General features: G+C 40.0%; 2 protein-coding genes across 7 annotated transcripts in view; one reads left to right on the forward strand and one right to left on the reverse strand.

The window, feature by feature from the left end:
- Positions 1-1,103: 1,103 nt before the first annotated feature.
- Positions 1,104-10,733, forward strand: eps8l3a (EPS8 signaling adaptor L3a). Of its 3 annotated transcripts, XM_086294226.1 has the most exons (20): positions 1,104-1,199; positions 2,492-2,571; positions 2,688-2,761; positions 3,011-3,075; positions 3,167-3,325; positions 4,170-4,319; positions 4,419-4,483; positions 4,576-4,667; positions 4,769-4,881; positions 5,019-5,133; positions 5,774-5,847; positions 5,947-6,021; positions 7,062-7,207; positions 7,315-7,531; positions 7,617-7,642; positions 7,715-7,811; positions 7,902-8,009; positions 8,501-8,586; positions 10,351-10,483; positions 10,595-10,733. In XM_086294226.1, exons 2-20 carry the CDS (start codon positions 2,507-2,509, stop codon positions 10,604-10,606), a joined length of 1,872 nt encoding a protein of 623 aa, XP_086150352.1. In that variant the 5' UTR covers positions 1,104-1,199; positions 2,492-2,506; the 3' UTR covers positions 10,607-10,733. The 3 variants fall into 3 exon arrangements, with proteins under 3 accessions (XP_086150352.1, XP_086150351.1, XP_086150350.1); XM_086294225.1 differs by lacking the exon at positions 1,104-1,199 and having other exon boundaries at positions 2,471-2,571; XM_086294224.1 differs by lacking the exons at positions 1,104-1,199; positions 10,595-10,733 and having other exon boundaries at positions 2,471-2,571; positions 10,351-10,585.
- A 272-nt stretch (positions 10,734-11,005) lies between these two features.
- Positions 11,006-27,780, reverse strand: part of LOC147330651 (AMP deaminase 2-like) — a 34,146-nt gene continuing 17,371 nt past the window's right edge. For 3 of the 4 annotated variants that reach the window (XM_086292369.1, XM_086292367.1, XM_086292371.1), the window contains 17 exons: positions 23,836-23,966; positions 23,453-23,583; positions 22,803-22,871; positions 20,459-20,564; positions 19,966-20,152; positions 18,197-18,338; positions 18,020-18,109; positions 17,796-17,925; positions 17,459-17,653; positions 17,195-17,326; positions 16,938-17,101; positions 16,564-16,690; positions 16,307-16,470; positions 16,072-16,192; positions 15,160-15,333; positions 14,950-15,060; positions 11,006-14,269 (listed from right to left, as the gene is read on the reverse strand). In XM_086292369.1, the coding sequence (XP_086148495.1) occupies positions 14,054-14,269; positions 14,950-15,060; positions 15,160-15,333; positions 16,072-16,192; positions 16,307-16,470; positions 16,564-16,690; positions 16,938-17,101; positions 17,195-17,326; positions 17,459-17,653; positions 17,796-17,925; positions 18,020-18,109; positions 18,197-18,338; positions 19,966-20,152; positions 20,459-20,564; positions 22,803-22,871; positions 23,453-23,583; positions 23,836-23,966 (2,390 nt within the window). In that variant the 3' untranslated portion in view covers positions 11,006-14,053. The remainder of the gene's footprint in view (positions 14,270-14,949; positions 15,061-15,159; positions 15,334-16,071; positions 16,193-16,306; positions 16,471-16,563; positions 16,691-16,937; positions 17,102-17,194; positions 17,327-17,458; positions 17,654-17,795; positions 17,926-18,019; positions 18,110-18,196; positions 18,339-19,965; positions 20,153-20,458; positions 20,565-22,802; positions 22,872-23,452; positions 23,584-23,835; positions 23,967-27,780) is intronic. The other variant, XM_086292368.1, reaches the window with a different exon arrangement.

Raw genomic sequence — 27,780 nt, forward strand, 5'->3', positions numbered from 1 at the left:
GTAGCCAATTCTAAAGAAAAACTTTGATAGACCGCCAGAAAGCCTGGAGAACTATCACTCAAAACCACTCATAAAAAAGTTCTGGCTCCTTGGAAATAAAAACTAAGGAAATGAGGGATGACTCAAGGCTTTTCTCAACATTTTCTTAAGGTATTACACTTTTGAATAATATTGCCGCTTTGGGTATTGACAAAAGAGCTCATTTTTTTCAGGTTTTTATACATTTAATCTGGTGTGTAACGTCATGCTTTTATGATTTGTCATATTTTTGGATTTGAAGATCTTAATCTGCAAAGCTTCTGCCAGTTACAGCGGCTTGAATGAGCCATGTTCCCTCTTAAATACAGCAAAATGGCAATAAAAAAGTAGCAAAACTTTAATGAGACATTGTTTATAGTACAAGCATCCCAAAATAATGACATGGTACAGTAGCCACTTCCTGCTGTTCAGCAGGCTCCTCGGTTTACTTTCTGGAAGGGCAATCTCAGTCGTATAGAAGCAATCAAAGCAAATGTGGTGAACAAATTATTCTCAATCTGGTAAAGTTTTCATAGATCATTTGAGCTAAATACATTCACACTGGATGCTGTGACACGCTGTGTCTGGTTAATGTTTGGCTTTGTGATATCTGCTAAGAGGACATAAAAATCAACAAGCCAGGTAGATGGTGTCATAATCCTTTTTGAACATTTATAACAGGGCATTTAAAGCTAAAGGAAGGAGACGTAAAAGGGAGACTTTAAGTGCTACAACGGTATTTAGATTTCCTTCTCTCTCTCTCTTTTAACCTTGTTTCACTTGTACCCATTTAGCATTAGCCCCAAATGTATTTATGTATAGAGAATACAACAGATATACAGATTACATAACAGCAGACTATTGAACCAATATGGAAGAATAATTAAGTAGTGTCCTCTTATCTTAATATTTACAAATGGAAAGAATGCAAAATGCTGATCAAGTTTTCTTTGTAGCATTTATTGATGGGAGGGGATTTCCACGATATCTGGTAACCTTTGCTCAAACGGGATACTACTAAAGATCTCACGCCCTCATCCAGGTGGCTCTTCCACAGATCCGGACTTTGTCCTTCTCTCTGATGAGGAAGTCTAAGCCGTACATCGACAAAGTGTGGGTTTCAAACATGAGCAGAGTTTGACTGGAAGCAAAAACAACGCATAAGGAACTAACAGCAAAAGGTAAGAACTGGTGACAATATCAGCGGTACACTGAATATGTCTTTATTGTTTGTCTGAACGATGTACGGCGAAGGCTTGCTGAAAGGTTGGACTTAGTTCTTCTCTTTATTCACGGCTATCAACATAATTTAAAAACATGCTTTTCAAAATAAAAATTTAAAGAATAAGGGAAAATTTGAATAATTATGTAAATGAATTCATGGTGTGGTTTTGAATCCAAACTTTTAAAGGTTTAATGATTTTGGTTTCCACTGACTGTCATTACGCCACTTTTCCACCAACTACACATTGTTATGGGTAGGCTGTGTGCAGACAGGAATAGGACCCAAGGTGCAGACTCCAGAGCCAGATGTCAACTCAAATATAACATAACTGGAAAAAATCAAAATAAACTTACACCAGAGGACTGACAGAACACACAGCTAGGTAAACGGTAGATCACGACACAGACACAGAGAAACACAGGGCTTAAATACACAGAGGGAGCACTCAGGGAATGGGTAACAGGAGGAAAACAAAGCTGGGGCAAATAAGGCCTAACGAGACAAGGGGAAGCAAAACCAGACACATTAACATCAGACATGGACTTTCAAAGTAACACAGGAAACATAACACAGACTCACAGGCAGGCACTATAACAAAGGGAACAGAGATGTGGGACCAGGGCAGACACAGACACTGACTGGACACGGGGATATAGCAACTAAGGATACACAGAGACGCGAACTAGACAAGGGGATACAGCTGACAGGGGAGACAGAGCAACTAGAGAAGACAGAGACATAAACCATAAGACAGAACTCAAAGAAACCAAAGACTAGAAATAATAATATAATAAACTCAAAAACCCTGGGTCAACGACCCAGGCATCCTAACACACATCATATGTCAGTCAGGATTTGAACCTCATGTATTCTTCATATGTCATTAATCAAGATCTGATTTAAGTGTTCCCTTAATTATTTTGATGTGTAGATAGATAGATAGATGTTAGATGTACAGTGCACGTTGTTTTATTTGTATCATATTTGTGTTTTGTGTTCAGTGTGTTTGGTCATGTGTCACTGCAGGTGTGCAGTTGTGATGTAACTGACCACATTTCTGTGTTACCACAAGATTGTTTTCTTGATCCGTTTATAATTCTCTGCGTTTTAATTTAATTTTCATTCCTCTAATTAGCTCAGACTTAACACAATAAACCTGTAAAAGTGGAAGATTTATGGGTTGATTTCAGATACAGGTGGGTGAGTCCACTCATGTATGACGTGTGTATGATTCATGTGATGTTCCAGGTGAGTCCAGTCAGTATGTTCAGGAATAACAGCCCCTTTGGCTGTGATACCAGCAGCTATGCAGACTCACTCCAGTCCAAGTATGTATTCTGGCAATTTTTTATCTGGGCAACAATCAATTGGCTGATTGCTTTATTCATTTATTTTATTCAAAGGTTCAAAGGTTTATATTTGGGTTTTTGTTTTTCTGTGACAGTGGTTATTCCACGATGGATGAAGCGCCATCACGGCTCTCAAATATGTCGAGGCCAAGTGCAAAATCAGTTTACTGTAAGTAAACATTGCTGTTAAACGTACTAATAGGTTTTAATTTCATATATATATAACTCTGATTTATCTTATTGGATATTTATTTCTTTTATGACCTTATGCAACTGATCATTTGACTATGTCATTGCTGCCTTTCCATCCTAAATATTTCAATTGTCAATTGTTATTATTATTATTATGCTTCCACCTTTAATTGTATTTGTGAAAAGAAGAACAAAGAACATAAAGACCTGCTTTGTGTTTCAGCAGTGCAGAGGCAGGAGTATGCAGCATCAATAAACAAGATGATGGGCAACTTTCAGTGCAGGGTGGAGGTGGAGTATTAAGAACATTTTCTATTATACATCCAAATGTACGTGTCTCTGGATAGTGTCAAACTTCTGTTTTAATCCTTCTGTGCCGCAGCACCTGTTCACCTGTGACCTGGACGGGAAGGACCTGAAAAACATCACAGACTGTGTGGACCGTTTGAACCTGCTGGAGGAGATGGGTCATGTGTGGGGTCAGAACATGCAATTGGAGGTGCAAGGCACCAAAATGATGCTCACAGATATTGAAAACAAGGTAACAACCACAGCGCAGCTTACAAAAAGTCTATTTAAACTGGAATGAGTTAATTGGATGAGTTATCATTAAATTTGTGCCAATTTGCATAAATGTCTGATATCAAAAGTATAGTAAAATGCAGACCCGCTGTCATGTGTCATACAGGCGTGTTGAAAGATCTGGGCAGAGCTAATAACATGGAGAGGCAACCACGTGTATGTCAGTAAGAGGAAAATGCACATTTGCCAGTAGCATTTCATCTTAAAACCCTTTAAAACCTTATTTATTTATTAGGATTTATTTATTTATTAGGACACACTAACCAATAGGGTAAAAACATACCTGGATAAGAAACTCACTGCGGATCATTATCGGTCATCGCCTGCCTAGAGCCCAAACATCAACATTATTGAAACAGTGTAGGATTATTTTGACAGAGAACAGAACAAAAGGCAGAAACTTCCAAAGAAGAGCTTTGAATGTGACTCATGAAGAACTATTCCTGAAGACTACTTAAAAAAAACCCCCAAAGGAAAACAAAGAGAATTCAGACTGTGTTGAAGAATAAATGTGGTCATGTGAAATATTTATTTTCAAGTTCATTAGAATCATGCAGACTTTGTTTTTGGCTTTTGTACTCTATAGCCATTTATTTTTTTAAACATTTTAATACATTCATTTAAATATTTTCAGTTTCTCTAGCAAAACATAAAAACATGGAGCTGTGACTCCAGAGGTTTTCACAGTACTGTTTAATGATGTTCAAGCTTTTCTCCTGCAATGATAGAAGCTATAAAAACATGTGAATCAACAACCCAACATCCTCTGTGATGACTTTGTACTTGTTATTGTGCTTTTTCAGGACGAGCTGGAGTCGATGCCTCTCAGTGACATCCAGGAGTTCACCGCTGTGCTGAACGCCGGGGTGTTTAACTCTCTGCTCACAGTGTCAGTCCAGGCCAGGAAAAAACGCAACCACACTGTCTTCATGTTCCAGTGTGATGATGTCAGGGTGAGGGCAAACCGGCCGAGATGGCTGCCATCATGACTCATATCAAGCGAAAGCAAAGGGCAAGTGATTTTCTAATACTTTCTTCTGTTTTTTTTACAGGCCGACTATGTTGAAAAACATCTCTCACTAGCACTGGCACGCCAGGGACAGAATTCAGGCATCAAGTACTGTAAAATTTCTGTGTCCATACACTTTAATCTTTATTAAAGTTTTCTTTGTGAAACTGTATCTCACCTTTTTTTAAAAAAAAAATCAGAAATGAAGGAGTGAAACCTGCAGTAATCCCTAAACCCAGCGAGCCAGAGCCTGCGGCTGAACCAGCGTGGCAGTGGAGTGAGCCTGACTATGGTAAGGTTGTGACAGCACACATGGTGGTACTGATGCACTGTTATTGGTGTGATGATGGCGTATTCATCCTCTTTTTCATCTGTTTGTGGTTGTGTGTATAGAAGACCATTTGCACGATCCTGAAATGTTACTGCCTGAAGATGAGGAGGATGATGAGGAGCCCTTCATGCGTAAAGACGTACCTCGTTCATACACGGAGCTGGACAGGAATGTGGTGAGTTTTCTTTAGGAGAAGTATATTTTGCTTCTTCTTTGCATGCTTAAATCAGAAAGCATCTTTAATAACATCTGATAAGGGAAGAATAAATGAATAAATTCCTCTTTTCTCAGTGGCTTTTTTCTTTCTTGCAGGATATGTTGAATCATATTTTAAGGGACATCGAAATCTTCATGGGACAATTAGCTGCAGCAGAAGCTAAAAATGCAAAGAAGAAGAAGACGAAGAAGAAGAAGAAAAAGGGGAAAGGTCAAAATTAAAAGCACACTTGAAAAAAAAAATCCCATATTGTGTGAAATTCACAGCTTCCAGCAGCGCCTGGTTTAACTCAATTCAGTTTAATTCAATTAAGTGTTATTTATGTAGCACCAAATCACAGCAACAGTTGCCTCAACGTGCTTCATATTGTAAGGTAAAGACCCCATAAAAATACAGAGAAAACAGAGAAAACCCCAACAATCAGAGGACCCTCTATGAGTAAGCACTATGGCGACAGTGGGAAGGAAAAGCTCCCTTTTAACAGGAAGAAACCTCCAGCCTAGATAACTAAGGGATGATTCAAGGTCACCTGATCCCCTAACTATATACTTTATCAAAAAGGAAGGACCTCTATTTTTTCTTTTAATTTAGTATTAAAAACAGAATTTTAGATGTTAGTTTAGTTTAGCTGTGAGTTTCAGCTTTGGTCTATATTCATTACATAACTGTAGATTGCTGTGGGCTGGCTAAAATGACAAAGACTATAATCTGTATTTAAACAAATGTATTGCCTTTACTTTAAGCTCTATATTTATATAAAAATACATTTTATTCTAATAAATATTAGCAGCTGTGATGTCTGCATGTTTATTTAATTATTTATCTTTATTGTTTGTTTTTTATTTTTCAGTCATGGACAGCATGCCCTCTCAAGAAGAATTTGAAGAATGCCTCCATAAAATTAAATTCGGCTTAAACCTGCTGGTTTGTTCCCCCTTTTCCGTTAACACAATATCATCACGCTGTGGGTCTGTGTGTTGTTCCTGTGTAACATACAGCATGTGCGACATCTTTCTTTGACAGGGGGAGCTCAATGGAAAGATCAACAATCCCAGTGCTCCTGAATTTGTCCGCTCCTTTTTTGTCTCGTTAAAATTCGTAAGTGACTATTAAAAACATTTTTGGCATCATCTTTAGAATTTCCCAGCACTGTTTCCACCTTCACACATACGCCCACCCACGCGATCGCAAATATAACAGAAAACATAAATGGATTAAATTAATGATAGTCTAGAGTGGGCAGTGAGGAAGAAATCTGAGGAAAGATAGCAAGGACATTTTAAAAATCACGCATAACAGAGCTGCTTAAAAGCAGGACTAAAACAAAATTGGTTTTAAAAGTCATTTCTTCAAAGCCGACTCTGCTCACACAGGTCATTTCAAAACCGAAGCACCCTGACTGTGAAACGTAGTTAAAAAGATGTTTTTTCACAGGACTGCACCCCATGATTCATTAGCTTGTAGAACCACTTTTAGCACTAATTGTTTTGTGACTTTATCAGTCTCTCACATCACTGTGATGAAATTCTGGCCCACACCTTTTTACAGGGTTGTGTCAGTTAATTGAGTGTTGTGGGCATTTTATTTATGCGCAGCTCTCTTAAGGTCGCCCCACAGCATTTCAGTTGGGTTAGTTTGGAGGTTGCAACACATCCATTCTTTTCTTTTACAGCTGTTCTGTTTGAAATATGCTGCTCTGCTTAGGCTCATGGTCCTACTTATAACCAATTTAATGAAAGCTTGAAGTGTTACACAGAGGGCCTCATGTTTGACTTCAAAATACTTTGCAGTTCATGGTTGCTTCAGTGACTGGTTTCCAGGTCCTGTGGCTGCAAACGAGCCCAGATCATCACCACTCCATCGCTGTGCTTGACAGTTGTTATGAGGTGTTCATGCTGATATTCTTCGTTTGGCTTTTGTAAAAGTGCTGTCACATAAAGAACTGTTAATGAGTGTTTAAACACTGGGAATTAACTTAACTGGGGATTTGATTCTCATTTGCTCACTGGCTGGACTTTAAACTGCACAGACACCTCCTGTTGTCATCTCAGCAAGCCTTCCACCTGCTCAGGGTGGGCTGTGCACACCACTGTTCCACTGGACTTATATTCGTTATTAATTGTTAATGCCCTCATCAGGTGGTGTCACACTGTCCTGAGGTTCTGCCGCCCAGCATTATTGCGCCGTTGCTGACGCCTCAGTGTATCCGTCTCATGAGTGAAGAGGCGTCCACGGAGGAGGACGAGCTGTGGCAGTCTCTGGGAGATGCCTGGAACATTCCCAGGTGTAACAAGACATCTCTTATACTTTGACTTCTTTTTGTTTACAGCTGAGAAAGTGTTCTGTTAAATGTCAGCAGGGCAATCAAACATGTACTCTTACTGTTATCAGTACCCAGTGGCCAGAAGATGATGAGGACATTCCAACCTACACCCCGCAGTTCTTCGATGGCTGGCAGCCCCCTGAAGTCACTGCAGAACCTCCCCCCACTCCACCTCTGACCAGACAGAGGAGTGCACCCAAATCTGTGGCCAGACCAAAGAGCCCACAACCTGGACCCAGTAAACCAGTAACCAGGCAGGAGGATCGGCAACCTGCGCCCAGTCAGGTAAACGAAGCATTCAAGTATCTTCTAGTTACTTAAATAAAAAGCACAGAAGTTCACATCAATGCTATTTTCTTCTTCCACACAGACGTATGCCAGTTGGAAACCTACACGGTACGCATGAACACACAAAGGAGTCAATGATTCAGTGCAAAGTGAGTGTTTTTGATTTTGACTTTTTCCCAGCTCAGTGGAGCCAAAACCGCGAGAAGTGCGTGTGAAGTCTGACTTCATTTCAAGAAACCAAAGAGAGCTCACCGTGAGAAAAGGAGAAACAGTTCAGGTATCAGCAAAGTGACTCATCCGATTTTTCTGTCCCTACTCGCATTTGTTTTGTTAACTGCCTCCATATTTGCTTTATTTGTGCCTACAGCTGCTGGACAAGTCCAAGCAGTGGTGGAAAGTGAGGAATGACAGAGGGGAGGAAGGCTTTGTCCCCAGTAATATCCTGAGCGATAATGATCACCAACCTGATGAAGAGGTTACCACTTAGCAGACACGAACACGTTACAGTTCACATTAAAGATACACAAACACTGAATTATTCTGAGCGTAGATGATAAGAAATAAAAAGCATGTTTGTGCAGGATTAGACTTTTGCCAAGCCACAGGTGCTAATGGGAGTGATCCCATTCCTGTTTCATTCCACACTCCAGGAAACTGGGAATTTACTATAAATACAAGAAACATTACTTGTAATGAGTCACTGCTGAGTGTTTTTGCCCTTCTAATTTGATGTTTACTTCTGTAAAACAAAGCAGAAAGCCCAACAAAGACAGGAAGTAAAACTTTCAACTGTGTAAAAGAGACCAGGAATCACAAAATAAAACAGGAACGGACATGAGCAAAAACCAATAATCATATAGTTTAAACTATATAGCAAGCTGTATGTGCATTTTTATTTTCAGACTTAATTAAAGTAATACTACTTTACACTTAAACTAATAATACATTATTGTTCCATTTTCAAAGGAAATTGTGGCCTCACCTGTCCTAACAAAGAGGTCCAAGCCTGCCGAAGTGAAAGCCTGGCTCGAAGACAAGGGCTTCAGTAAAATGTGAGTACAACCAGAATTCTTCACTCCCTAATGTAATGAATTGGCTGTGCAGGTGGCCTTGGTGCTAGTTTCTGGCATTTACTATCCAGTGTCTGCATAAAAAGAAACATGAAGGTCAGAAAGATCAGCTGAAATATCAGGGAGGAGGGACAAATGTGGACAAACAGTTAAAGAGTAAAAATGGTCTCAGATGTGGATGATCAACCTGCTGTGACATCTGCAATCATCTCTGTTCTCCTTCATATTAATATTAGTGTTATCAATTATCAAAATTATCGCAATTTTCATACATTTCAGCTTTATTTATTCATTTTTTCAGTCTGTTAAGTATAAATATTAAAAACAACCTTAGCTGAACAACAAAACATGACATATTAATGTATACTTTATTAACCCTGTAGAAATTGCTTAGTCCCCTGCATTTAACCCATTCTACCAGTAAGCAGTGGGCAGCTACCAATCCAGCACACAGGGAGCAGTGTGTAGAGACGGTACCTTACTCAAGCCCCAAAACTATTCATGGCAGCGGTGGGATTCAAAGACACTGGAGCCTTAATCCAGCACCTTAGACCGCTCAGCCACGCTACCGATTGCACTGTGTTATTATGTATTTAATCCAAAAAGCAGAAGCACCGTGTGAAAATCTGAGTTCTCCTTTACCCTCTTAATCTCTATGGAAGCAGTAAGTACTGATCATCAGCGAGTGTGAGCAACTCTATAAAAGCTGAAGTCTTGGCAGTTAGCATTGCCAAGACATAAGAAATGATGTCATTTTCAAATAATTTGAAGTCTTTCACTCTACAGTGAGAAAGATTTTTCGCAAATGAAAAACATTCAAGATTTTCCAATCTTCCCTGGAGTAGACTTTTCAACCCGAGGTCAGACCATGCAATGCAGAGGAACTGCAAAAAATCCAAGACTCACACTTTTCAGACTCTACAGGCCTCAGCATGTTAAATGTAAAAGTTCCTGACAGCATAAAGACTGAACAACTATGGCTTGTTTGGAAGGATTGCCAGGAAAAAGCCTCTTCTCTCTAAAAAGAACGTGGCTGCATGGTTTGTGTTTGCCAAGCCTAAGCTACACTAAGAACAAACTACAAGACTTCTGTAACAATGACCTTTTGACAGATGAGATCAAAATGTTTGGCCACATTTGGGAAAGCCAAACACAGCATATCAGCACAAAAAAACCCACCTCATACCACCCGACAGCACGTTGATGGAGGGGTGATGATTTAGGTTTTGTTGGCAGCCACAGGCCCTGGGTATGATGCAGTCATTGAACTGACACAAAATCCTCTGAGTACCACAGTATTTGTAGAGTCTAATGTGAGGCCATCTACCATGTTTGGCTAAAAGTGAGTGATGCAACAATGATCCCAAGCACAGCGGTAAATTTACAACAGAATCACTGAAAGTGAAAAAATACAGGCGTTGATCCAAAGTCCAGACCTGCAACTGACTGAAATGCTGTGGTGGTACTTTAAGAGAGCTATGCATGGACAAATGTCTACAACTTAACAGAAGAGTGGGCCAAAAGTTCTCCATAATTACACGAGAAACTGTTAAAGTCATACAGAAAATGATCACTTCATGTTTTTGTTGCTAAAAACGGCTCTGCAAGATAGTGAATCATGGGAGGTACTTAGCTTGGCTATATAAATCTGCAGGTATATAAAGACACAGCTGTGTGTACTGCTGCACACTAAGCAGGTTTTCCAAAGTGTGAGAAACACAGATCCATGTTATTTATCTCCTGCAGCACTGTACGCTGTCTCGGTGTGGTGAGCGGCGCTACGCTTCTGGGCATGACCAGAGAGGAGCTGAAGGTGATGTGTCCCGAGGAAGGAGGCCGAGTCTTCTTCCAGTTAAACGCAGTCAGGTCGCAGCTAGCCGTAAGTGACAAAGCACTGCTTCACTCGCTTCTCCCATCCATGTGGAGTTTCTATAGAAGCATGCTGCATGTATCACAGACAACTCTGCTCTGTCTTTTGTGAACACTTTAGGCTTCCAGTTAAGTGAGACCAGTGACGGGACATCAAAGGGGACAGAAGAGGACCAAAACTGGTCACCGATGATCAGACTGAAAACTTTGAGCTTTGAGTTTACAGTGCATACTTACGTCTCGTTTGAAATATCTATCTATCTATCTATATATATATATATATATATATATATATATATATATATATATATATATATATATATATATATATATATATATATATATATATATATATATATATATATATATATATACATATACACACACACACACACACACACACACACACACATATTGTCGTGTTGTCGTCTTGTGTAATATAAGATCAGTAATCGCTTGAATTCTGTAATAAAAAGTTGGAGTCTAATTTGTCACAGCATAACCTGTAAATAAAAGTGTGACACAACCTGGGTGAATTAACATGCTTTATTTTGTTGTCGAGTCATTACACGTGAACCTCAGAGGCATCTGAATCTGTAAAACTCTGGCAGTCCATCTCAAGCAATAAGGCTACAGATTACAGATTAATGGAAATAAAATCAGGCAGAATTTAAAAAATGATAAAAATGATGATAATAATAATCATAATGTCTACACAGTTACATGGCTGTAAAAACAAAGAAAAAACCTCAGCTGAAAACAAACACATACTGAGTATCAGAATACTTAGAGCACTATGAGGTTAGTAATGTAATGATGCCGAACATGTTATCCGGATTGTGAACTGTTAACGACATGTTTGAATATATGCTGTGTTTCTGTGTTGGCTCCCACTCAGTGTTACTCGACTTCACGTATTTTATCTCTGACCCTCATGTGCTACTATTTACTGAGCTCAATCTCCTTTATATATTGAAATATTGGTTTTAATACAACAATACCAGAAACGTGAGCTTCTGAAGTAAAAGGAGTTGTTGCTTTTTCTTTTTTCCTGATGATTGGCTTCAATATATTAATTATATGAGTAATATATTAATTTGAATTATGCAAACTATAATGGGACTTTTATGTAGTTTTCAGATTGTCAGCAGTTGATTGCTGTGAGTTGCAGTCTTGAATACTGCTGCTGGGCTCCAAAAAGACATGATTTGTGAGGTAGGGTGGACTATATGTTGGACATAATTAGCATAATAAACAGTAAACAACAAGGTGTAAAAGTGAACAGATAGAAACCGAACAGGTGGAAAAGTTTTGGGTCGGTTCAGATGACAAATGCCGTAGCAGCATGAGCAACTGTAATCAAAAAACTCCCATAATCACAGTGCAAAATGTTACAGAGTAGTCAAAACTGAATATTAAACGAGCGAGTAAAAGGCTAACGTCAGTGTAGATGTAAAATCCATCAGTGTTTTGGTTCAAATGAAAAAGTGCAAGGGCCAAAGTGTTCACAGACACTGCTGGAGGTGACGTTTGGCTTTAGAGTAAAAAGTACCAACTTTGACACTTTATCTGTTACATTTGCATTGAAATACTGAGAGTTCACAGGAATAAAAACAGGTGAAGAATAATGACTAATGCAGTAATAAAGAGGCAGAGCAGACACTCTGTGTCCACTTAGATTCAAAAAGCAATAAACAGACAAATTGAAGTGTCAAACCTTCACATCAATTAGATAAAATTACCCATCTTTGTATTGCCTTTGAAAAATACACTCTTTACAGAAACTCCCACAGTGACATTTCCACGGAGCTCCACTTGTGTAGCTACGATTTATAGCTGAAAAATGACAGATTCTCAGTTTTTATCCTAAACACCTCTAAAGCAAACACTTTCCTACCCTAATACTTTACAGCTGGTTATTCAAATAAAGCCCGATACTTTCTGACTCGTTCTCTTCTAGTCTTGGCATCAAGTCTTACTCGACTGGGGTTTAACAAGTATGCTAGCAGTTTGATGGGAGGTCCAGTGGCAGGCAGTGTGATGTTATAATACAAAAATCCCGAGGTGGGTGATACCAGCTTTGACCAGGTTTGGGGCAAGTAAAAAAAAAAAAAATGCTACAAGTACCATGCAAATGTCTTAACCATGTCCCAGCATGGTTTGTGAATTTGTACATGGTGAACAGAACCGAGTACAAACCTGCTTGCTACATTACAAAACAGATTCTGGATTGAAAGCTGGTCAGCAGCCCTGAATTAGTTTAGATGTTTTACATTAAAGCTTGCTGTAAACATCAGTCTCATTCTCTCCTGCCATCCATTAATCATGCAGACATGCAAATAAAAAAAAAATCATTTACATACTCACAGAACCGGTAATAGATCCTCCTAAAGGCCAAAGTAAAAGCTACTTTACACTGATCATGCAGCTAGGTGGTTTCAGCTAATCGGTGTGAAGCGCGTATATGCTCAGTGTTTATCGACTGAGGGAAAATAAGCAGGCGAGAAAGAGAGCATGCACTGCTCAAAGCTAAAAATGAAAAGGCACTGTGAAACCTTGGCTGGGTGCATATGTACAGTGCATTGCATGCAAAGGGGAAAAACCTCTGTGACTGTCTAAGTAAAAGGAATGAGAATGATTGGGGCCCCTAAGACATACAGAGGGGGGTTTGTGGTCACAGTGAGGTCAAAGTGAGAACTCATCCACATTTTTTGTGCTGTGATTAAAATCTACAGTGTCTCTCTTTCAGCACACAAACATCTCATCATTTTTGACGAGGTCGCTTCGTACGCTGCTTAAAGAGTCCCATTCGCTTCAAGGAATGTTTGCATCAGCCTGCTTCTCTCCTCTCGACTGTGGAGTTTTTTTCTTTCTGTGCTGACTGAATCATGGAAGAACGATTCTAGAAAGTGCAATTTAGCAAGTATATGATTAAAAACCACGCCAAGCAAGACACACACAGCTATGATTTAGTGCTGCAGCATTCAGTAGATTAAACAAGAGGCCCGTCAAAGTTTGTTGTGCAGGTAAGTCCAACCTCCACCAACAATCAAAGCGTGTTATTCCTGCAAAAATACATCAGTAATTTTTTATTTGTGTGTAATCAAATGAAAGAACAGAATGACTAAGTATAGAAGAGGCTAAGCAAAACAGGAGAGGTTTAAATGTGCTGGTTGTCAGTGTAAATACTGCAGCTACTACTATGAAAGCAAGTTACTAATTAATAGAAAACACCACAGGGACCATCTGATGGACAGGACACGACAGGAATACACCACACGTTTCCCTGCTGTTCAATCTCAGAAAACCCTGATGGCAGGCCCTGCAAACCTTCATGGAACTGACTCAGACTGCAAACAATGGACATTTGGGGAAACTTTAAATAAAATAACACATGGCAATATTAAAGTAAGTGGAGCCTAAGTGTTCTGGCAGAACTATATTCTTGGCTTTTTCATAGCTGTGCAGCTGACATACTTGTACAATTGTTGTGGTGGTGTTTATGCTGCTCTCACAGCACATGTCTTCAGTGTCATGCTGGGTGGGCCACGGGTTTGGGGATTTTACATTTTGTCAGATTTCAACGCCGTCCCGGGAAAGAGCCCATGGTGAGAGAGTCCTCCTCGTCGATAGCGTCCAGCTCGTCCGTGCGCACAGCGTGAGTGATGAGCTGAAGCTCCTCGGTGAGCGTCTCGCTTCGGTACGCCACGCGGATGTCCGGGACATTGGTGCGGCGGATGTCGTTGCTCTCAGGACCCTCCTTAGCGTAATTTGGACCCAACCAGTAGCTTTTGGCCTGGAATGAGAGGAAAATACATAGTTGACACTGATGTTCAGTGTATGTGTGTGATGGCGCTTCGCCATCTTGTGGTGGCTCTGTGTGTGTGCGTTTTGCTCTGTTGCAGGGTTTCCTCAGTCGAGCTCAGCTACTGTACCTCCACTTGCCTGTAGGCCATCGTGCCTGCACCCTACCTCGCTCTGAATGTTTTAATTTATTCTTAATTCTTTACATTTTTCTTTAGATTTGTTTCAAGATTTATTAATTACTGTCAAGTTGGTCTGTGTGGGACCATCATTATTTTTTGGCATTTTTGCCTTTATTGGATAGTGGAGACAGACAGGAAAGTGGGGAGGAGAGAGGAGAGGACACACAGAAGGTCAGACTCAAGTTCACTCCTGCCCTGTGGCATGTGATCACCTGCTTACCCACTGAGCCAAAGTGGCGCCCACAATGATTTTAATTTTTTGAAGTCTTGCACCACATTATATAAAAATGTTACATAATTTAACGCTGAGCAATAAATTAAAGAGATTTTTAAAGTGTTTCCACAACAAAAAACTTGTAAATGATACTACTTATGCTCAAACTACAATATTTTAATGACTTGCAATGGATTGTGTGGATATGTGCAGTGCATACATATACATGTGATCCCTGCTACACAAATACATGAAGAGAGCTTTAAATTAGTTTACCTTGTGTGAAAATCCACTCATGAGGACACTGTTTCTTGCCAGCTCACACATGTCACATGAACTTAGTTTCCACACTTGAGTGGCAATGCTGTACTCCTCCATCAGAGGTTCCTGGGTCCAAACAAGCAAACATGGAGATTTCTACAATTTGCTTCTATAACCTTTCACACTGTGTGCTTTAAGTGAGGCCATGTGTGGATTCATACCAACCTTGGTAAAGTGGAACTGGAGAGGATCATCGGTGGACAGGGAGACCATAAGGCCTCTGGACAGATACTCTGGCAGTGGGTTGCGGTGGTAACTGAGGAACAGGCTGTTGTTGCTCAGTGGTGACATGGCAATGCCGACTTGAGCAAGGTAATAAAGATACTGCAGCACTGGAGCCTGAGGTCAGACAAAGGTGAAAAGCAACAGAGACAAATCAGCAAATACAGCTAAAAGCTACAGTGGATTGGCACATTTGTTTTGATTATTCTTGCAGAAACAAAAAAAACAAAAAGCACACCACCCACACAGTCACACTAAACTAAAAAACAGCCTCTCATTTTTCAATTTATAGCATATGGGGTTAGATCTGTAACTTCTTTGAAAAATTAACTCATTTCATTTCAAAGCAAAATTATACAAAAAACCCCAAAACAACTATGTCAGTGTTCAAAATCCTATGGCCATAGCTGTAAGTGTCTCAGTAAGGTCCTGGGCCATCAGGACATCTTCAATTCACTTTCACTGTACAAATCTCCAAATTTTCACCATCCACTATATATAGCACCCCTATGATGATGGTGATGATGAAGGTGGTGGTGTATCAGGTCAGATGATTTATCTTCTATTTCAGCTGCTATGATGGCAATTATAGCAAATGTGGGGGGGGGAAAAGCCACTTTTTAACCACTAATGGTTAAAAAACATAATATAATATAGACCAATATAACAAAAACAACACACCAAGCTAAGAACCCCTGGTGCCCTGTTAATGTTTTTTTAACCCGTCAGAAGTGTTGATGCAATGTCAGCATTACAAATCCAAAGTTCGTAAACTACTTTGTTGTTTTTTGATGATAAAGTGAAAAAAAATCCACAGCAGTCTTTCAGAAACAATCCCCAGTGTGGTGTCCTGACCTTTCTGAGCAGCAGACCATGAGAGATGTTCTCTGACAGCATGAAACCCGACACCAGGTGGTGGATCGGCCCCGCTTCCCCACAGTGAGGTCGCAGCACAAACGTATGGAAACCTCGCCGTCTGAATCAAATTAAAAAAGCAAAGCTTTATGTATTTGTCATTTATGATTTTGTTTGATTTGATGTTAAATTAAGTAAAAAAAAAAAAAAAAAAAGAATCAATATATCCATATACCTTCGCAGGTGGTTGAGAACACTCATGTTGGCATAGGTGTAGTAGAGGTAGTAAGAGTAGGGTGGGTTGTCTTCTTCTGTCCAGTTTGCTGGAAGCGGACTGTCGAGATTAAAAATGTGGTGCTCAGGTTTGGACTCATCGTCCACGCTGTCAAAGCCCACCACCTATTAAGCCACGAAAGCGGACAACAACATAATCATTTAGTGTCTTTAAGTACGGATCCTGATGCGGAGAATTCCTCATGAAGGGACACTCACATGCTCCAAGAGGAGATGCAGCTCAGGATGACTACGGGGGTTGATTGTGACTTCAAACAGAGGCATGAAGATGTTCTCCAGCATCTCCTGGAAATTAGCCAGCTGCTTCTTTGTGTGGTACACGTCACTAGAAAGGTGGGGATTGGACAGTAAGTTGTGTCAGGCTGTAATCTTTAACTCAGCTTTGTTTTCTTTCTGCTTTTTTGCTTTTTAAAGATTTAACAGTCCAAGCACAGTACAGGTCCTTACTTAAATCCTAATCCTAATATCCTGATCTAAATGCTAATGAAACTTCCTCGTGTCCTTGGTGTATTTTTTGTAATCTGCTGCGTACTCTCAATCATTTAATGATGAACTGTTGGAGGAACACTTACAACAAACGGGGCACCTGGACAAGCCAGCGCACATTATCAGAATACACGCTGTGCTTGACAGCCCACTGAGCCAACTTGTCCCATTCATCTCTAGAGCGGCCGTAGATGGACAGACGGAGCTCAGAGTTCTGGTACTTGCTCTCTTCCAGGTCAAACATCACCTCCTGGACAGATAAAGCCAAAAGAAGTGGGTGCGAATATTTTCAAGGATTATTTAAATAAGACACATACAGTACCGTACAAGTATCACTTCACACCTTAATTATATGTGCAAAATATTTCCCTTCGATGTAGTTGTCTGTCTTGATGAAGATCTCTCTGAGGATGGATTCTCCGATGGGGTTGTATTTGGCGTTGAACTTGTCAAACCGATGAAATGTGTTACGGTCCTGATGAGTAAAAAACAAAAAGATTTAATATTATATCAAATATAATTTTTCTACCACATGTATCACACAGTGTGTCTTAACACACACACACACACATATATATATATAAATATAGATGTTACTCTCTCTCACCGCGTGCATGTCAAGCGTGTCTACACTCAAATCGAAAGCAGTCAGGTTCATGCTCTCAAAAACCTCCTTGAGGGTCTGACCACGCCCACGCTCAATGTGAACGATCTCCTCGGGATATTTCTTCATGGCTCTCTTAATGAATCTCAGCAGGTGCTTCTGGTTCATGCAGGATGAGGCGTGTATGTGTGTGTCCACCTGGAGTCAGGTCAGAGCAGGTTTAATGTTCGAGCTTCACCAAAAACAGTTATTTATGCAGCAGGATTAGCTCTCGATGAAATTGTTTAAGCATTCTTTTAATGTAGGTATCTATATTTAACTGTCACTTGTTGACTCTTGCCTTTCTGATGTTGTAGAAGTCTCTATGAGGAACTTTCTTCTGAGCTGCCAGCTCCTTCATCTCGTTCAGAAGGATGTGCATTTGAAATTTAGAGCTTAGGTACTGCAGGCGACGGTAGCAGAAAGACTTCCTACAGAGGAGACAGGGACGTGTTATATTTAGACTGTGCACTGAGCCATAAAACAACTCAGACTTCAACTCATATTGTTAAAAGAAAAACTCACACTGGCCCATTGATAATAAGAGCCATCATCACATTCATGTCTGCAATATACTCTTTAAGGTCAGGATACGGCAGGTCAAGTTCTCCACTTCTGAAAAGCAGAGTGATTATAATGTTATACTTAATACAGAGTTGCTTAAAAATAACACATCATTATGAAGGTGCAAACAGATCATACTTGTCCATATTGGTTTTCTTAGTGTAGACATGGACTACCCCGTCTACCATCTTGCAACCATATCCTGTGTCTGGTGGCATGTTATTGGGGTCCTGATTGTCGTAAGGGTGTGTTTCAGAAACTGGTGGATGGACCGGGGCATCTGGAAAAAACAAAAAACAAAACGGGAAATGGATATCAATCATTTTTTTTCATGCTACAGCAAACACATAGGTATAAAATATATATGCTACAGAAACTATACTTTTTAATGCCAATAATAATGCTCAGATGTAAGAAGCATTTTTGTTACACAATTCACCTGGTGCGTTTCTGTTTTCACTCGGTCTAGTTTTTACCAAAAAAAGTTCAGTTGCAATTATTTAAAAATCTCGTAAATCTGCATTTTATTGAACAACATAACAGAGACAACATATTAAATGTTTAAACTATGACAATGTATCATTTTAACAAATAATGTGTTCAGTTTGGATTTCAAGGATGCAATACATCTCAAAAAAGTTGGAATGGGCCATGTTTCATGTGTAGCATCGCTGTGTAGCATTAACAGACTTTTGGGTCCCGTTTTTCTCTGACAAAAGATTCAAGCTGCTCAACACTCCTGTGTCTGCTTTGTTGTATTTTAATTAAACGCTGTTACAACTGGTGAAAGGTCTGCACTGCAGACAGACGAGATCAGCACCCAGACTCTTCTAATATGAAGCCATGCTGTTGGATTAGATGCACTATATGGTTTAGTATTGGCATGCTGAAATATGCGAGGCCTTTCCTGAAAAAGACATCAATTGGATGGGATTGTATGTTGCTCTAAAACCTGTGTGTGTGTGTGTGTCATCTTCACATGTGGTTTGTTCTTTGCATGAAAGAGCTTTAACCTGCATTTGTGGATTGCACAGTGAACTCTGTTTACAGACAATGATTTCTGGATGTGTTTTTGAGCCCATTCAGTAATTTTCCACGACAGCATCATGCCTTTTTTTGCCTGAAGATTATTCCATTATTCTACGATTGTTGTTTTTTGTTTTAACTTCTATTAATCTGCAAAAAAAACACTAAACCACAAGTCTGCTTATCTGCCTCTCTCGGACTCTCTTTTTTGAGTTGTCTGCCATCAAATTCAAAATGAGCTAATGTTTTTCATGAAATAGCAAATGTCTGTTTTCTGTGTTCTATTGTGAATAAAATATGGGTTTATGGGATGTGAAAATCATTGCTTTTATTCTCATTTTCAGCATCCCACCATTCTGGGAACTGAGGGCTGTGGCAATGTCCATCAAACCAGAGAAAAAATACAGAAAAAAATCTTCAGGAAATTCAATCACTTCTCTAATCTATAATTAGTATATAATTACTGTTTGACGTCTGTCAGTCTTTTTGAAGGCTGAATGAGCCAATTAGCTTTTGTACCCGTGAAACCTCTGATTTTCCACAAAATCTGAAATGTCATTGTAGTACAGGAAATATAACCATATCTTGGTAGTTTGTAAAGCTACTATTATGAAAGAACTATTATTTACAGTGTAAAGTGGAAATAACTGTGACAAGGGAACTTGTGATTATTTATTTTGCTGACATTATTGTTCTGCCAATTATTTTCTTCATTATTTGACTGTTTGCCAGAAAATCTCAAGGAACAAGTCAAAAGTAGCTGCTTTTTGTCTATTTATGAAGTCAAGTCCAGCTGGTTCAAGTATGTTTTCTGGCTCCGTCTTTCTAATGAAACCTTTGCTTTTTTCTGCCTAGCTATGTTGAATGTTTGCATGTTTTACCAGCATCTACAGGGGTCTCTGGTACATCTTCATAAATTCCCAGATCCAGAGTCTTCATCCCAAGGTCCTGCAAGGCATGAGCTGTAGTCTTACAAAAGTTCTGCAGGGAACGGTTTATGTACTTCTCCCGGATAAATAGTGCCTTCACAACACACTTGGCAGCATCTACTAGGTCAGTGAAGGGCACCTGGAAATATAAATAGAAATGTCGTGAGCAAGGATGCAAATGAAACAGATTTGAGTATTTTGTTTTCACTCCTGATACATTTAACTGCCACCACCTTGTGCAATTTGTCACTGACTCTCTATGCTCTCATACTGACTGCTAGGGTCTCTAATATTGTCTTTCCCTTGTGGTATAAACTTTGAGGCAACTGTTGTTGTGATCTGACACCAAATAAGTAAAAGTGAGCTGAACTGGACTGAATTACTTTGCTAACTATTGTTTATTATTTTTAAATCCTGTAAGTAGCGTTCAGCAAACGATTCTCACCCCACACTTTTCCTCTCCAGATATTGAGACCCGCTGGTACTCCATCGGCATTTCTCGCTCCTTAACGGCATCATCAACAGTGTCCACACTTTCATCTTTCATTAACCTTAAATGATAGAGGAGGGGGCAGAGGAGGGGAAGCGCAATGGCACACAGAGTGGTGAGATGGAAGAGAAAAAAAAAAAAAAAAAACACATGACAGGGCAGTCCAGTCAGTCTGAAAAACATTTAGATGACTTGATTTAAAACCTTTTTTTCATGTTGGATACATTTAAAACATTTATTTATGGTAGATTATCCATTAACTGAAAAAAACAAGACTGGTTTGCAAACATTTTACAGTGGTGAGATGAGGATTTTGTTCTCTTCAGTCCTAGAGATTGAAATCCTAGGTATAGAAACGAAAACAAACTGACTGAGCATGGGTAACAATAAGATGTCAGGGTAAAACCCTTAATAGTTAACCCATGAAGCTGCTCAATGACCACAACTCTGTGAGTAAGTCAGGATTTACAGGAAGTACAAGTTTCATTATTGAAGAAACCCAAAATTTTAAAAAGAGGGGATACAAGATGCCCGAGTGCCATAGATGCACTATAGGGAGTTCAGTGACTTCGTTCCAGTAAGAAAAGCAGCTTGCAGTGTTTCAAGGTTTTCTGCACAGTACAGGTCCATAATAAAAGCAGCAGAGAGCGCCAAAGATTCAGATTTCTTGTCTTTAATCAGCAGCAAGCACACAGAGAGCTCTCCTACATCACAAATAAGCCTTCAAATACTCTGCCTTTCACGCCACTTCTGTCTCCTATCACATTTGTTCCATAAGATATTGAATCATTGCTACACACTAATTTACCATGTTTGGTAAACCTAGCTCTTTTAATAAAAAGTTAAATAAAAGGTCACTGTAACCATTTCTAAGACATATTAAGTCACCAGCAGGGGGGAGACGTAGTCCATCTCGACGTGGCAAAAGTCACTGCCACTGGTTTTGGAAAAAAGTACTTTCACTGGGTTAGCAAGAACTATAGGCTAGGTATTAATAAATATTATATTAAGGATGAAAATTAAATGTCCACAGGTACAGTACTATGCAAAAGCCTTGAGCAATCCCCTCATGTCTTTATATTTTCTTAGGAAAACTGGAAATAGATGTAGAGATTTATCAAAGCATCCATAAATATGAAAACATTTTAAAGGGGAAAACAGAGTTTGTAAAATCATAAAGAGCTTGAAAGTCAATATTTAGTTCGAACACCTTTATTCTTTAACACAGCCTGAACTCTCTTAAGTAAGATTTCCTAAAGTAGTCTTCAGAAATCCAGACTTCTCGAAGGACTTTCGAGGCCAATCTATGACTGAGTGTTCCACCGGTTTTACTGGATTGCATTGTTATGCTGAAAAATGAAGCCGTTGCCAATCAGATGCTGGGTCAAAATCTGATTGAGCTTCTGATTAATAATTCCATTAAATTTTGATAAGATCCAACTCCACTGACTGAAATTCAGACCCAAACTATGACAGAGCCTCCACCATGTTTTACAGATGGCTGTAGAAATTGTTGTTTCTTTCTCCTCATGTTGAAACTTCAGATTAGGAATTCATGACTATATAATATATCCTGCCATGGAGTGTGTATAAATTGGCATATACCACTATTTTCTCCCTGTTTCCTTTCTGTAAGAATGTTTTTAACACCCACCTCACCTGCTGTCATAGCTTTTAGGCTTTTTTGCCCTCCACTTGTCGATTTTCGTCACAACCTTTATGTACGCCCTACACACCATCCTGAGATATGCTAAGTTTTCAGTTAATAACTCTTAATAGTTATTAGAAACTATGTTAGCTTGAATTTCAACTGAAGAAATATGGAAGGAATTTTGTGTATTTATGACAGGCCTCTGGCAACAAAGTGCCTAAAGAATTTAATATACAATAAACAACTTAAAATGAGGTCTTTGCTAAGTTGTCCGTTATATGTAAACTTAACACTGGTAGCTTTTTATGCTTGAACAATAAGCAAGCACAAGAACTGATCTGCTGGTCAGGGTTTAATGGCTTAACAAAAGCCGGAGGAAACATGTCCAGGTACAAGGACTGAACTGAAAACGATTTTACAAAGTCACCAATGGAAGACTTTCAGAAAGCATAGAGACCAATTAAAAAAACAACAACAAAAAAAACCAGGGTTTGGCTCAAGACTTCTGCACATTACTACTTTAACCATCTCTGTTTCTCAGAGTATGGGCAAACAAAACAGATAACAGAGATAAATAAAATAACAACCACAGTTAATAATGACTAAACAAAGGATTAAAAAAAACCCACTGAGGCAGAGCTCACTCACTCTAGGTCTGCAGCACTGTCGATTTTCATGAAGTCCTGTTTGGCACGGAGCAAGATCTCTGGCTCAAGCCTTGGGGTGATATGCAGCGGTGCAGGATAGCGTGGGCAAGGCGGGGGGCAGATGGGCACAAGAGGTAGTGAGAAGAAATTAAGCACACAAAGGAAGAGAGACCAGATATAGACACCCTTTCAAAAAGCACTGTGTCTTACACACATATACATACTCTACACAAAGAATTTTAGGTATTAAGTGATCAAGGTCATCTACACAAGCAATTATTATTGGTTAATAATAGTGAACTCTGATTGGTAAACAGAAACTTGCAGAGGGCAAGTCAGATAATCACCCAATGATCAGCTTAGTGGTGCAGATAGTCAACCCTGGCAATCAAGACAGACCCCACCTCCTTATAAAAGTATGACTAGGCCACGAGAAAAGATGCCAGCTGCTGGCTATCCCAGTTATCCAAAAATTGTGGTTAGTCAGCCTGCACGTGGGCAAGTTGGGAGCTGATAAGCATGTGTGCTTGAGTGGAAACAAGACTGTGTAAAATGCAGGAGGAAAAGGGAAAGCTATAGTTGTTTGTCTCTGATAATATATAGAGTTCGTTTAACGGGCTCTGTATGTGTAGTGTGTTTGCATTTCCTCACTTAATATCCTGGCTGATCTGCCTCTCCAGGCGATGACGTCTTTCCTCCAGCTGTTCGATGGGACTGTCCTCCGGGAACTCATACGGAGCACTGCGCATCTCGCTCTCTGTCATGCTGCGTGTGAACAGCTCCTGGTTGAGGCACAGATTATACCATTTATGGTGTCGTAAAACAGGAAGCCATGTCAATATTTATGCATTTATGGAGATATGGAAGCCACTGAGGCTCTGATAAAACATCATCATATTTAGCTACAAATGAAAACCAAAGGTGAAGGTTGAACTGGGGTGTGTCAAAACAATTTGCATAGTTTGTGTGAGATTTTAAAAGACCACCCCCCTATTTTGTCTGGAAACAATAGCTGTCCAATTTTAAGTTCTTACCTCAGCAATCTCTTTGTACTTTTCCTCCATTGATGTGCGCAGGTCGATTGGGCAGTGTGCGAGAGAAACAGGCGTCCCTGGAAGGGATCGCTGGGTTTTGAGGGGTTTGGGCCCAGATGCACCGCAAAGATCTACAGAAATGCACAGAAAAGTGTTACAGCGTGCGACAGGTATGTGATCTGAAATACTTAAACTTTGTGGGTCATTCCAGGATTTGATAAAGGCATAGCCAGTAAATAATAAGGCAGTTATCAAATCAGACAACATGGCGACAACTGAGTATATTTAGGTATGTAGACATGGTTAAGACAACCCCTGGAGTTTAAACTGAACATCAGAGTGGGGAAAAATGTGATTTTAAACATGACCTAGTTGTTGATGCTAGATGAGCACATTTGAGTATTTCAGAAACGGCTGATGTGCTGGGATTTTTGAACAGCTACCTCTAAGGTTTATAGAGAATGGTCTGAAAAAGAGAAGCTATCCAGTAAGCGGCAGTTTGTAAATCATGGCATTCTGTTTTTATTTACATTTTACACAGGGTCCCAAGTTTTTAGATTTTAGATTTGTATTTAAAATTAGTCACAGAGTTTAGATAACCACATAAATTATCATGTGCACGGGACGTGTGGTGTGTGTTTACTGCCAAAAAACTCATGGAGGTTCACATACATATTTGGGTACTTTACAGGCCAAAGCTAATTCTGTAGCAATGACATAAGTCATTCTACAAAGTTCTTATTCATTTCACGGTCTGCTAAAAACAGAGACAGACATCCAAATATGCAAGAGTGATGATTAATATCAAATGAAGAAAAAAGGGAAAGACTCTACGTTGGATTAGGAAAGACTGAGAGGTTATCTAAGAGAGGAAAAGTACGACTCTCACAAGCATAAATTTGGCTCAGACATAACAGCTTAGTCTAATGTGGCACTTCGAACTACCATGAGCAAAAAGATTAAAAAAGAAGAAGAAGAAGAAGAAGAACAGCTCCAAACATGTCTGTCAGCTAAAATCTTGAGTGTGTTATTATAAAAGTAACTGTAGCAGGTGACAGATTTCAAGTCAACCCAAACACTGGCAGTTATCACAACACTGGGCAGTTTTTACTCAAGACGTTACTTTGCTTCCTTCCTTCAGCTGCAAGAACACTGCAAGCAAAAACAAAAAAACAAAACACAACACAACACTTACCCAGAGGTCAAAATAATTAAACAGGGTGTAACTTTGAGTAGTTTTAAAAATCTGGTCGCAGCAGTTGTGTCTGCAATCAGGGATGGAGCATGAAAATACTTGCACAATGCTGTCGAACAAAGGCCAGCTTAGAAAAAAAGACTAATTTTACACACTGTACTTTCATGTGAAAAACATCGACAAACACAATGAGAGTGACATGAGTTGGAAATGGATGACAACACTATTTCACACTAAAACAACAACAAAAAGGGGTGGGAGAGGTGCAAAATGAGAAAATTCGTGCCTTTTTACACTGAAGAAAATCAAATCTACTGATTCTGCGTATTTCCTGGGGGCAGCCAGGAATTTCAGTTAAAGTAAACTACAATTTAAACTTCCGTAGTTAAAAAGGCACAAAACCTCATTCAACCACTCGTGAGGCCTCTGGGAGTGGTGTGTTCATGCTCCTCTATAATTCCTGCCATCATCAGTGACGTGTCTGCCCTGTCACAATTAGTCTCCGCCATCTGCTGTCTGCCTCTAAGGCGGTGGAGTCAGGAAGGAGAAGAGGGTAACTTAGCACAGTACATTAGTATTGTGAAACATTTCATTATTGCACTTTGAAGTGACTCATGTCTGCACACTCTATGAGTGAAGACCCCAGCTGGCTGGGGTCTTCACTAAGATCTTCAACACTTCACTGTCCCAGTCCTGCATCCCGCCGTGCCTAAAGTCAGCCACAATTGTCCCACTGCCAAAGCGTACTAACATTACCAGCCTCAACGACTACCGACCAGTTGCTCTAACACCTGTTATAATGAAGTGCTTTGAGAAACTGGTCCGACGTCACATCATGTCCTGCTTGCCACCCACACTCGACCCGCTCCAGTTTGCATACAGAGCTAACAGATCAACTGAAGATGCCATTGCTACAACGCTCCACACCACCATCTCTCACCTGGAAGTGCAGGGCCGTTACACCAGGCTGCTCTTTGTTGACTTTAGCTCTGCTTTCAATACGATACTCCCGGACAGACTAATAGTTAAACTGCTGGAAATTGGACTTCCTTCCACCACCTGCCGCTGGATCAGAGACTTCCTCTCAGACCGTGTACAGAGAGTTAGAGTGGGGCCTCATCTTTCCTCAGCCCTCAGCCTCAACACCGGCTCTCCACAAGGCTGTGTACTGAGTCCCCTACTGTACACTCTGTACACACATGACTGTGTTAGTTCCCACCCAGACAACACAGTCATCAAGTTTGCAGATGATACCACTGTGGTGGGGCTCATCTCAGGGGGAGATGAGACTGCATACAGAGCTGAAGTTCAGAGGCTGTCAGATTGGTGTGCAGACAACAACCTGGACCTCAATACCACCAAAACAAAAGAACTGGTAGTTGACTTCAGAAGGAGGAAGTCCGAGCTGCAGCCTGTCAGCATCAACGGGGAGTGCGTGGAAAGGGTGTCCAGTTTCAAGTTTCTGGGTGTGCACATAGACACAGACCTCCAATGGAGCTCTAACACCTCTGCGGTCTTAAAGAAGGCCCAACAGCGTCTCCACTTTCTGAGAATCCTCAGAAAAATGGACCTGAAGAAGGAGCTGCTGACCGTCTTCTACCGCTGCTCCATTGAAAGTGTGCTGACATATTGCATCGGTGTGTGGTTCTCCAGCTGCACCACAGCACACAGAAAGGCACTCCAGAGGGTCATCAACATGGCCCAAAAAATCCTTGGACATCCTCTTCCCTCCCTGAAGGACCTGTACAGCACTCGCTGTCTCAAGAGGGCACGCAGCATCCTACGGGACTGCACACACCCAGGACACCGGGTGTTTAAGCTGCTGCCGTCTGGCAGGAGGTTCAGGCTGCTGAGGTCCCGAACAAATAGACTCAAGGACAGCTTTTACAACAGGGCAATAGCCCTGATCAATGTAAATAGCTGACCTGACTGGATACCTCCCTGGACTTTTTAGGGGGAGGTAACAATGTTTAAAACGATAACAATAATATTTATATTTATAACAAGGTGCAATAATAATTAATGTGCAATAATAACAGTGTGCAATACACATACACTTATTCTTCTTTTTTATACTAAGTTAATATACTGTGTTGTGTTGTTTGTTACGTTGCGATGTGTCATATCGTGTCGTGTTGTGTTATATGTAGTGCCGACGTAGGACAGTTTTTCCAATTTCATTGTACTACTGTACTATGTATGACTGTGCAATGACAATAAAGAGTTATCTTATCTTATCTTATCTTATGGAAAAACCCAAATGTAACTGAATTACGGTGGTGACACAGATTACACTGGACGGAAAGTTTCAAGCCAAACGAGGCTTATTTTTCATTTTAAAATGGACAAACAGGTGACTTAAGTATACAGATGCTCACATAAACAGTCATTCCCAGTATAGTATCCATGTAATCCTCTGGCCTTTCCATAACAGATGACTCCTAATCCAGTACATCACAACTCTATTTATCTCAGTGACATCACTCTGATGGGCAGTACAAACTTTCTACAGACTTCTAATGCAAGTAAATGCACCAAAAATGATTGGAAAAAAAAAAAGAAAAATTAAAGCACAAGCAAGCAGAAAAAGTACATTTCCACTAACTTAGCTAACAACAGTGATATTACTAATAATACTAATTTAAAATCACTAAAACAAATAACATTCAAAATCACAACATGTGCTACACAGTAAAACAACAACCTAGCCCTAACAGCCCGGTAAGGAAACTTTATTTACAAAGGCCCAC

The sequence above is a fragment of the Aulonocara sp. 'chitande type north' Nkhata Bay genome, linkage group LG5, assembly GCF_057382095.1.
Source record: "Aulonocara sp. 'chitande type north' Nkhata Bay isolate Kocher_YH1m ecotype deep benthic linkage group LG5, A_spYH_male_GT1.1, whole genome shotgun sequence".
Taxonomy (NCBI): Eukaryota; Metazoa; Chordata; class Actinopteri; order Cichliformes; family Cichlidae; genus Aulonocara; species Aulonocara sp. 'chitande type north' Nkhata Bay.

What these genes read in the sequence shown, in the direction of transcription:
- eps8l3a (XM_086294224.1), top strand. Translation starts at nt 2,471, where the DNA reads ATGATTCATGTGATGTTCCAGGTGAGTCCAGTCAGTATGTTCAGGAAT. An exon ending in TCCAGTGTGATGATGTCAGG is followed by an intron (nt 4,320 to 4,418) that starts GTGAGGGCAAAC and finishes TTTTTTTTACAG; the next exon opens with GCCGACTATGTTGAAAAACA. An exon ending in GATGCCTGGAACATTCCCAG is followed by an intron (nt 7,208 to 7,314) that starts GTGTAACAAGAC and finishes TACTGTTATCAG; the next exon opens with TACCCAGTGGCCAGAAGATG.